The sequence below is a fragment of the Nerophis ophidion genome, linkage group LG29, assembly GCF_033978795.1.
Source record: "Nerophis ophidion isolate RoL-2023_Sa linkage group LG29, RoL_Noph_v1.0, whole genome shotgun sequence".
Classification (NCBI taxonomy): Eukaryota; Metazoa; Chordata; class Actinopteri; order Syngnathiformes; family Syngnathidae; genus Nerophis; species Nerophis ophidion.
In genome coordinates this window covers 29,228,590-29,241,089 of record NC_084639.1, presented here as the reverse complement: position 1 = coordinate 29,241,089, position 12,500 = coordinate 29,228,590, and the positions used below count along the sequence as shown (strand labels likewise).

General features: G+C 39.7%; 1 protein-coding gene across 1 annotated transcript in view; it reads right to left on the bottom strand.

The window, feature by feature from the left end:
- LOC133546131 (phospholipid-transporting ATPase ABCA1-like) overlaps positions 1-12,500 on the bottom strand; it is a 106,671-nt gene that overhangs the window by 12,636 nt on the left and 81,535 nt on the right. Inside the window, exons 38-41 of the mRNA XM_061891981.1 lie at positions 7,742-7,886; positions 7,523-7,646; positions 7,312-7,441; positions 5,948-6,074 (exon numbers count right to left, since the gene is read on the bottom strand). Coding sequence (XP_061747965.1) covers positions 5,948-6,074; positions 7,312-7,441; positions 7,523-7,646; positions 7,742-7,886 — 526 coding nt within the window. The remainder of the gene's footprint in view (positions 1-5,947; positions 6,075-7,311; positions 7,442-7,522; positions 7,647-7,741; positions 7,887-12,500) is intronic.

The window sequence follows — 12,500 nt, the reverse complement described above, 5'->3', positions numbered from 1 at the left end:
CCCTCACCTCACCCCAACATGACACCCTCACCTCACCCCAACACATGATGACACCCTCACCTCACCTCACCCCAACATGACACCCTCACCTCACCCCAACACATGATGACACCCTCGCCCCAACACATGATGACACCCTCACCTCACCCCAACACATGATGACACCCTCACCTCACCCCAACACATGATGACACCCTCACCCCAACACATGATGACACCCTCACCTCACCCCAACACATGATGACACCCTCACCTCACCCCAACACATGATGACACCCTCACCTCACCCCAACACATGATGACACCCTCACCCCAACACATGATGACACCCTCACCTCACCCCAACACATGATGACACCCTCACCTCACCCCAACACATGATGACACCCTCACCTCACCCCAACATGACACCCTCACCTCACCCCAACACATGATGACACCCTCACCTCACCCCAACATGACACCCTCACCTCACCCCAACACATGATGACACCCTCACCCCAACACATGATGACACCCTCACCTCACCCCAACACATGATGACACCCTCACCTCACCCCAACACATGACACCCTCACCTCACCCCAACACATGATGACACCCTCACCCCAACACATGATGACACCCTCACCTCACCCCAACACATGATGACACCCTCACCCCAACACATGATGACACCCTCACCTCACCCCAACACATGACACCCTCACCTCACCCCAACACATGATGACACCCTCACCTCACCCCAACACATGATGACACCCTCACCCCAACACATGATGACACCCTCACCCCAACACATGATGACACCCTCACCTCACCCCAACACATGATGACACCCTCACCTCACCCCAACACATGATGACACCCTCACCCCAACACATGATGACACCCTCACCCCAACACATGATGACACCCTCACCTCAGCCCAACACATGATGACACCCTCACCTCACCCCAACACATGATGACACCCTCACCCCAACACATGATGACACCCTCACCCCAACACATGATGACACCCTCACCTCACCCCAACACATGATGACACCCTCACCTCACCCCAACACATGATGACACCCTCACTGATCTGGCTCTCAGATAAAGCTTAGCTTACACTACTAACACGATAAGTAGTGAATAATTCCGCTGGTAGTCACAGTTTTGATTGATTGAGACTTGTATTAGTAGATTGTACAGTACAGTACATATTATTAGTAGATTGCACAGTACAGTACATATTATTAGTAGATTGCACAGTACAGTACATATTATTAGTAGATTGCACAGTACAGTACATATTATTAGTAGATTGCACAGTACAGTACATATTATTAGTAGATTGCACAGTACAGTACATATTAGTAGATTGCACAGTACAGTACATATTATTAGTAGATTGCACAGTACAGTACATATTATTAGTAGATTGCACAGTACAGTACATATTATTAGTAGATTGCACAGTACAGTACATATTATAAGTAGATTGCACAGTACAGTACATATTATTAGTAGATTGCACAGTACAGTACATATTATTAGTAGATTGTACAGTACAGTACATATTATTAGTAGATTGCACAGTACAGTACATATTATTAGTAGATTGCACAGTACAGTACATATTATTAGTAGATTGCACAGTACAGTACATATTATTAGTAGATTGCACAGTACAGTACATATTATTAGTAGATTGCACAGTACAGTACATATTATTAGTAGATTGCACAGTACAGTACATATTAGTAGATTGCACAGTACAGTACATATTATTAGTAGATTGCACAGTATAGTACATATTATTAGTAGATGTCACAGTACAGTACATATTATTAGTAGATTGCACAGTACAGTACATATTATTAGTAGATTGCACAGTACATATTATTAGTAGATTGCACAGTACAGTACAGTACATATTAGTAGATAGCACAGTACAGTACATATTATTAGTAGATTGCACAGTACAGTACATATTATTAGTAGACTGCACAGTACAGTACATATTATTAGTAGATTGCACAGTACAGTACATATTATTAGTAGATTGTACAGTACAGTACATATTATTAGTAGATTGCACAGTACAGTACATATTATTAGTAGATTGCACAGTACAGTACATATTAGTAGATTGCACAGTACAGTACATATTATTAGTAGATTGCACAGTACAGTACATATTATTAGTAGATTGCACAGTACAGTACATATTATTAGTAGATTGCACAGTACAGTACATATTATTAGTAGATTGCACAGTACAGTACATATTATTAGTAGATTGCACAGTACAGTACATATTATTAGTAGATTGCACAGTACAGTACATATTATTAGTAGATTGCACAGTACAGTACATATTATTAGTAGATGTCACAGTACAGTACATATTATTAGTAGATTGCACAGTACAGTACATATTATTAGTAGATTGCACAGTACATATTATTAGTAGATTGCACAGTACAGTACAGTACATATTAGTAGATAGCACAGTACAGTACATATTATTAGTAGATTGCACAGTACAGTACATATTATTAGTAGATTGTACAGTACAGTACATATTATTAGTAGACTGCACAGTACAGTACATATTATTAGTAGATTGCACAGTACAGTACATATTATTAGTAGATTGCACAGTACAGTACATATTATTAGTAGATTGCACAGTACAGTACATATTATTAGTAGATTGAACAGTACAGTACATATTATTAGTAGATTGCACAGTACAGTACATATTATTAGTAGATTGCATAGTACAGTACATATTATTAGTAGATTGCACAGTACAGTACATATTATTAGTAGATTGCACAGTACAGTACATATTATTAGTAGATTGCACAGTACAGTACATATTATTAGTAGATTGCACAGTACAGTACATATTATTAGTAGATTGCACAGTACAGTACATATTATTAGTAGATTGCACAGTACAGTACAGTACAGTACAGTACATATTGCTTACAATTGAGCAGTAAATGCTAACACCCCAATAAGTTGTTTAAGTCGGGCTCCACCTTCATCAATTCATGGTACGTGTCAAAGTGTTAAAAACAACGTTAAAAATATAAAACATTCTCCTGCACCATTTTCCCTCCAATTTTCCACGTGTGAGCAAACGGCAAAACTCCTCGAGCATTCAGCGGCGCACATGAGAGCGACGGCAGACGTGCACACCGTTATGCGCTTATCTTTTTATTGGATTTTGTGCGCGGCCTAGATTTGAGGTGCGCAGAGGAGGCGTGAGCAGTGTGCAATTGCACTTGCACGCGTGAGCTAGAGGAACCTTGCTCATGCTTTTTCATCCATACATCCGTTTTCTACCCCACAATTTCAAGAAGTCACATTAAGAGATACTTGATTTATTATTGGTTAGTTTCAGAATAACAATGTTATTAAAAAGAATAAGAGATGTATTATACTCTCAAAATGTTGGTCTTACTTTCAAATGCACGCATTTAGTTGTATTCAGTGTTAGAAAATATGATATTGCTCTCACAGAAATACATTTGAAAATATTTGGCTTTCATGCCAAAAAGGTTCCTGACACCTGTGCTACAGAATGAAGAGAATTTCATAAAGTCTGTAGTAACTGAGCACATAGTCAAGGACTAATACTATTTCATTTCATAAAGTCTGTAGTAACTGAGCACATAGTCAAGGACTAATACTATTTCATTTCATAAAGTCTGTAGTAACTGAGCACATAGTCAAGGACTAATACTATTTCATTTCCTATTATGCAGCTCCTTTTTATTTCGCACTTAAAATGTCTCTGATATGGCCTAAACATATCCAGATATTATATATACAAATATATATATACAAACGTGTGTGTATTAGTGTTGTTACGATACCAATATTTTGGTACCTGTACTAAAATTATTTCAGTACTTTTCTAAATAAAAGGCACCACAAAAAACTTCATTATTGCAACAAAAATTTTAGTGTAGATGAAACGTATGTTTATTATTATCATTTACTTCTTAAATGTTGAACATAGTAGTCAACCTGTCTTTTAGTAGTAAGTAAACAAAGAAAGACTCCTAATTAGTCTGCAGTAACATATTGTGTCATTTATACACCTATTATTTTATACACATTATGAGGGACAAACTGTAAAAATGGATTATACATCTACTTGTTTATTTACTGTTAATATCTACTTATTTTCTGTTTTAACATGTTCTATCTGCACTTCTGATAAAATGTAATAATCACTTATTCTTCTCTTCTTTGATACTTGACATTAGTTGTGGATGATACCACACATTTAGGTATGGATGCGATACAGGTTCATACATTGCTCATATTCAAAGTCCTCATGTGTCCAGAGACGTACTTACTGACTTTATAAACATGATATGATTTTTTTTTTTAAATGAAAGAAGATGCAGTGATGCCCAAAAGTATCCATGTAATCATAGTAGTATCGACTAGATACACTCTTGTACTTGGTATCATTCCAGTGGATGTCAGGTGTAGATCCACCCATGGCGTTTGTTTACATTGTGACTACGGTGAGCTATTGTATCCTCCTATGCTGTGTAGTCAAGCATGTTTAGCTATTCCTCGTCCTCCAGTGATAATGCTACTTGTAAAAAACGTACTTTATTTGTCAGCAGGCCAGTAGCTCAAACACTGTGGATGGATGTTAGCTGCATGTGTTAAAGGCCCACTACTAGCCACCACACAGTCTGATAGTTTATATATCAATGATGAAATATTAACATTGCAACACATGACAATACGGCCGCTTTAGTTTACTAAATTGCAATTTTAAATTTCCCGCAGAGTTTCTTGTTGAAAAGATGGTGGAATGATGAGGCGTGCGCGTGACGTCACAGACTGTCAGGACATATTAGCGCAGCACCACTTACGGCTAACAGTCGTCTCTTTTCATCGCATAATTACACAGTATTCTGGACATCTGTGTTGCTGAATCTTTTGCAATTTGTTCAATTAATAATGGAGAAGTCAAAGTAGAAAGATGGAAGTGGGAAGCTTTTAGCCTTTAGCCACACAAACACACGGTGTTTCCTTGTTTAAAATTCCCGGAGGTGAAGCTTTACTATGGATCAGAGCGGTCAAGCGAACATGGATCTCGACCACTTGTCAACCGGCAGGTTTCGGTGAGGAAATTGTGGTAAAAAGTCGCCTCTTACCGGAGATCTGCCGTCCTTGTATCTGCTGTGACTTCCCTGAGACACTGGCCTCAAGACACGTGTGGACACACCCCACCGACTATCAGGTGCTATTTAATCTCACTAAAACACTAGCAACACAATAGAAAGATAAGGGATTTCCCAGAATGATCCTAGTCAATGCGTCTAAAAACATCTGAATCGCTCCCAATGCAATTGCCTTTTTTTTAAACTTTTTTTTTTTTTTTTTTTTTTTCTAGTCCTTCGCTATCAATATCCTCATCCACAAATCTTTCATCCTCGCTCAAATTAATGGGGAAATTGTTGTTTTCTCGGTCCGAATAGCTCTTGCTGCTGGAGGCTCCCGTTATAAAGAATGTGAGGACGTGAGGAGCCCTCACACTTGTGATGTCATCGTCTGCTACTTCCGGTACAGGCGAGGCTTTTTTATCAGCACCAAAAGTTGCCAACTTTATCCTGGATGTTCTCTACTAAATCCTTTCAGCAAAAATATGGCAATATGGTGAAATGATGAAGTATGACAGAATGGAGCTGCTATCCCCGTTGAAATAAGAACATCTTATTTCAGTAGGCCTTTAAAGCAGATCTTCCTGGGGGTGTTTCAGTGTTCTAACTTCACCTTTATCTTCACTTTTGACCAAGCCACACCACCCCAAGAAGAAAGTGATGCAACAAGCAAACTTGATAGAAAGCTGGTCATCGCTAACACACACACACACACACACACACACACACACTGAGGAGGAGGATGTTCTAACCTTAGTGAGTTGTCTGAGTTCCAAGATGTCCCCATGTCCTAGTCCATGGACTATCCTCTGTCTCTCGCGGGCCACGTCCTCGTCTTCTTCTCCCAGCGCTCCCAGTTTAGTCAACTTACTCACTGGCCTACACACACAATATACACATGCACACGCACACACAATGTACATGCACACACACACAATATACACATGCACACACACACAGGATACACGTGTGTACACACACACACACACACACACACAATATACACATGCACACACACACAGGATACACGTGCACACACACAATACACGTGTGCACACACACACACACACACAATATACACATGCACACACACACAGGATACACGTGCACACACACAATACACGTGTGCACACACACACACACACACACACAATATACACATGCACACACACACAGGATACACGTGCACACACACAATACACGTGTGCACACACACACACACACACACACACAATATACAAGCACACACACGATACACGTGCACACACACAATACACGTGTACACACACACACGATATACACGCACACACACGATACACGTGCACACACACAATATACATGCACACACATACGATACATGTGCACACACACACGATATACATGTACACACACAATACAAATGCACACACATGATATACATGCACACACACACACACAATATACATGCACACACAATATACATGCACACACACAATACACAAGCAAAAACGTGCACACACACACGATACACACACATTTTACACGTATACACGCACACATTATACACACACAATATACACATACACACATTATACACACACACACACACATCGTACACACACATACATGCACACATTATACACACACATTATACACGCTCATACATTATACACACACATACATGCACATATTATACACACACACACACACATTATACACACATACATGCACACACACATATTATACACACACATTATACACACACACACATTATACAAACACACACATTATACACACACATGCACACATTATACACACACACACACATTATACACACACATTCACGCACACGTTATACATACACACACATTATACATATTATACACACACACACATTATACACACATACACGCACACTCACGCACACATTATACACACACACACACACACCCACGCACACACACACACACACACACACACACACACACACACATTATACACACACACTCACGCACACATTATACACACACGTGCAATTAAGGGAGCAGCTGCTGGATGTCAGGGATTTAGCTTCCACCTAGTGGAGACTTCTAGAACTGAACTGAAGTGTGTGTGTGTGTGTGTGTGTGTGTCCCACCTGGGTTTGACACAGAAGCGGTACTGAATGAGGACGGTGATGATGAAGAAGAGCACGCCCTCCACAGCCATAGCAAACAAGTTCTTTCCCACCATGTCCCATTCCAGAGGAGAACGTAGTCTGTTCTCTCCTAAACACACACATCACATCACATGTGCTTCTGTGTGTCCCTGTGGGTCTGTGTGTATGTGTGTGTGTGTGTGTGTGTTACCAAATCTTTGGAGGGCGTCGGCCATGGCCTGGTTCTTCACCATGTCAATGAGGCCTCGACCCAGACAGAAATGAGGAAAGATGAGGAGCACGTTCTTCAGGATGTCATTGATTCCTCCAATCTCCTGAACACACACACACACACACACACACACACACACACACACACACGTAGTGTTAGCAGCAGGATGGCGTGGGTGAGGATGCAGGAAGTGCTCACGTGGTCTCCAAAGAGCTCCATGACAAAGGTGGAGATGCTGCCATTGATGCCAATGAGGATGTTGACACTAGTGAGGACCACATAGGCTGTGCTGGGGATGTTGAACAGGAAGGATGCTGGGTACATGAGTGGTGTGATGGACCATCTGACAACAACAACAACATTGTTTATGTTCACTATAGTAATAATGTAATGGTGTGATGGACCATCTGACAACAACAACAACATTGTTTATGTTCACTATAGTAATAATGTAATGGTGTGATGGACCATCTGACAACAACAACAACATTGTTTATGTTCACTATAGTAATAATGTAGTGGTGTGATGGACCATCTGACAACAACAACATTGTTTATGTTCACTATAGTAATAATGTAGTGGTGTGATGGACCATCTGACAACAACAACATTGTTTATGTTCACTATAGTAATAATGTAGTGGTGTGATGGACCATCTGACAACAACAACAACATTGTTTATGTTCACTATAGTAATAATGTAGTGGTGTGATGGACCATCTGACAACAACAATATTGTTTATGTTCACTATAGTAATAATGTAGTGGTGTGATGGACCATCTGACAACAACAACATTGTTTATGTTCACTATAGTAATAATGTAGTGATGTGATGGACCATCTGACAACAACAATATTGTTTATGTTCACTATAGTAATAATGTAGTGGTGTGATGGACCATCTGACAACAACAACAACATTGTTTATGTTCACTATAGTAATAATGTAGTGGTGTGATGGACCATCTGACAACAACAATATTGTTTATGTTCACTATAGTAATAATGTAGTGGTGTGATGGACCATCTGACAACAACAACAACATTGTTTATGTTCACTATAATAATAATGTAGTGGTGTGATGGACCATCTGACAACAACAACAACATTGTTTATGTTCACTATAGTAATAATGTAGTGGTGTGATGGACCATCTGACAACAACAACATTGTTTATGTTCACTATAGTAATAATGTAGTGGTGTGATGGACCATCTGACAACAACAACATTGTTTATGTTCACTATAGTAATAATGTAGTGGTGTGATGGACCATCTGACAACAACAACAACATTGTTTATGTTCACTATAGTAATAATGTAGTGGTGTGATGGACCATCTGACAACAACAATATTGTTTATGTTCACTATAGTAATAATGTAGTGGTGTGATGGACCATCTGACAACAACAACATTGTTTATGTTCACTATAGTAATAATGTAGTGATGTGATGGACCATCTGACAACAACAATATTGTTTATGTTCACTATAGTAATAATGTAGTGGTGTGATGGACCATCTGACAACAACAACAACATTGTTTATGTTCACTATAGTAATAATGTAGTGGTGTGATGGACCATCTGACAACAACAATATTGTTTATGTTCACTATAGTAATAATGTAGTGGTGTGATGGACCATCTGACAACAACAACAACATTGTTTATGTTCACTATAATAATAATGTAGTGGTGTGATGGACCATCTGACAACAACAATATTGTTTATGTTCACTATAGTAATAATGTAGTGATGTGATGGACCATCTGACAACAACAACAACATTGTTTATGTACACTATAGTAATAATGTAGTGATGTGATGGACCATCTGACAACAACGATATTGTTTATGTACACTATAGTAATAATGTAGTGGTGTGATGGACCATCTGACAACAACAACATTGTTTGTGTTCACTATAGTAATAATGTAGTGGTGTGATGGACCATCTGACAACAACAACATTGTTTATGTTCACTATAGTAATAATGTAGTGATGTGATGGACCATCTGACAACAACAACAACATTGTTTATGTTCACTATAGTAATAATGTAGTGATGTGATGGACCATCTGACAACAACAACATTGTTTGTGTTCACTATAGTAATAATGTAGTGGTGTGATGGACCATCTGACAACAACAACAACATTGTTTGTGTTCACTATAGTAATAATGTAGTGGTGTGATGGACCATCTGACAACAACAACAACATTGTTTATGTTCACTATAGTAATAATGTAGTGGTGTGATGGACCATCTGACAACAACAACATTGTTTGTGTTCACTATAGTAACACTAGTAATACTAGAGTAATGATGAAATAGTTTATGTTCACTATAGTAATACTAGAGTAATAATGTAGTTGTTTATGTTCACTCGTAGTAACACTAGTAATACTATAGTAATAATGTAGTTGTTTATGTAGTAGTGTAGTTTATGTAGTAATGCAGATCTTCATATAGTAATGATGAAAGTAGTTGACCTCCACCAGGTGTTAATGAATGATGAAAGTAGTTGACCTCCACTAGCAGGTGTGAATGAATGATGAAAGTAGTTGACCTCCACTAGCAGGTGTGAATGAATGATGGAAGTAGTTGACCTCCACTAGCAGGTGTGAATGAATGATGAAAGTAGTTGACCTTCAGCAGGTGTGAATGAATGATGAAAGTAGTTGACCTCCACTAGCAGGTGTGAATGAATGATGAAAGTAATTGACCTACACTAGCAGGTGTGAATGAATGATGCAAATAGTTGACCTCCACTAGCAGGTGTGAATGAATGATGCAAATAGTTGACCTCCACTAGCAGGTGTGAATGAATGATGCAAATAGTTGACCTCCACTAGCAGGTGTGAATGAATGATGCAAATAGTTGACCTCCACTAGCAGGTGTGAATGAATGATGCAAATAGTTGACCTCCACTAGCAGGTGTGAATGAATGATGCAAATAGTTGACCTCCACTAGCAGGTGTGAATGAATGATGCAAATAGTTGACCTCCACTAGCAGGTGTGAATGAATGATGAAAGTAGTTGACCTCCACTAGCAGATGTGAATGAATGATGCAAATAGTTGACCTCCACTAGCAGGTGTGAATGAATCATGAAAGTAGTTGACCTCCACTAGCAGGTGTGAATGAATGATGAAAGTAGTTGACCTTCACCAGGTGTGAATGAATGATGAAAGTAGTTGACCTCCACTAGCAGGTGTGAATGAATGATGAAAGTAGTTGACCTCCACTAGCAGGTGTGAATGAATGATGAAAGTAGTTGACCTTCACCAGGTGTGAATGAATGATGAAAGTAGTTGACCTCCACTAGCAGGTGTGAATGAATGATGAAAGTAGTTGACCTCCACCAGGTGTGAATGGTTGATGAAAGTAGTTGACCTCCACTAGCAGGTGTGAATGAATGATGAAAGTGGTTTACCTCCATCAGGTGTGAATGAATGATGAAAGTAGTTGACCTCCACCAGGTGTGAATGAATGATGAAATTAGTTGACCTCCACCAGGTGTGAATGAATGATGAAAGTAGTTTATCTCCACCAGGTGTGAATGAATGATGAAAGTAGTTTACCTCCAGCAGGTGTGAATGGTTGATGGAAGTAGTTTACCTCCACCAGGTGTGAATGAATGATGAAAGTAGTTGACCTCCAGCAGGTGTGAATGAATGATGGAAGTAGTTTACCTCCATCAGGTGTGAATGAATGATGAAATTAGTTGACCTCCACCAGGTGTGAATGAATGATGAAAGTAGTTGACCACCAGGTGTGAATGAATGATGAAAGTAGTTGACCACCAGGTGTGAATGAATGATGGAAGTAGTTGACCTCCAGCAGGTGTGAATGAATGATGGCTTCTCACTTCTCTGTGAACCACTATGAGTGTCTAAAAAAGTGCTATATAAATCTAATTCTTTATCATTATTATTAGTAACGTAGTTATGTTATTGTCAGTGTAGTGGTGTAGTTGTCAGTGTAGTGGTGTAGTTGTCAGTGTAGTGGTGTAGTTGTCTGTGTAGTGGTGTAGTTGTCAGTGTAGTGGTGTAGTTGTCTGTGTAGTGGTGTAGTTGTCAGTGTAGTGGTGTAGTTGTCAGTGTAGTGGTGTAGTTGTCTGTGTAGTGGTGTAGTTGTCAGTGTAGTGGTGTAGTTGTCAGTGTAGTGGTGTAGTTGTCAGTGTAGTGGTGTAGTTGTCTGTGTAGTGGTGTAGTTGTCTGTGTAGTGGTGTAGTTGTCTGTGTAGTGGTGTAGTTGTCTGTGTAGTGGTGTAGTTGTCAGTGTAGTGGTGTAGTTGTCAGTGTAGTGGTGTAGTTGTCAGTGTAGTGGTGTAGTTGTCTGTGTAGTGGTGTAGTTGTCTGTGTAGTGGTGTAGTTGTCAGTGTAGTGGTGTAGTTGTCAGTGTAGTGGTGCAGTTGTCAGTGTAGTGGTGCAGTTGTCAGTGTAGTGGTGCAGTTGTCAGTGTAGTGGTGCAGTTGTCAGTGTAGTGGTGTAGTTGTCAGTGTAGTGGTGTAGTTGTCAGTGTAGTGGTGTAGTTGTCTGTGTAGTGGTGTAGTTGTCAGTGTAGTGGTGTAGTTGTCAGTGTAGTGGTGCAGTTGTCAGTGTAGTGGTGCAGTTGTCAGTGTAGTGGTGCAGTTGTCTGTGTAGTGGTGTAGTTGTCTGTGTAGTGGTGTAGTTGTCAGTGTAGTGGTGTAGTTGTCAGTGTAGTGGTGTAGTTGTCAGTGTAGTGGTGTAGTTGTCAGTGTAGTGGTGTAGTTGTCTGTGTAGTGGTGTAGTTGTCAGTGTAGTGGTGTAGTTGTCAGTGTAGTGGTGTAGTTGTCTGTGTATTGGTGTAGTTGTCTGTGTAGTGGTGTAGTTGTCTGTGTAGTGGTGTAGTTGTCAGTGTAGTGGTGTAGTTGTCAGTGTAGTGGTGTAGTTGTCAGTGTAGTGGTGCAGTTGTCTGTGT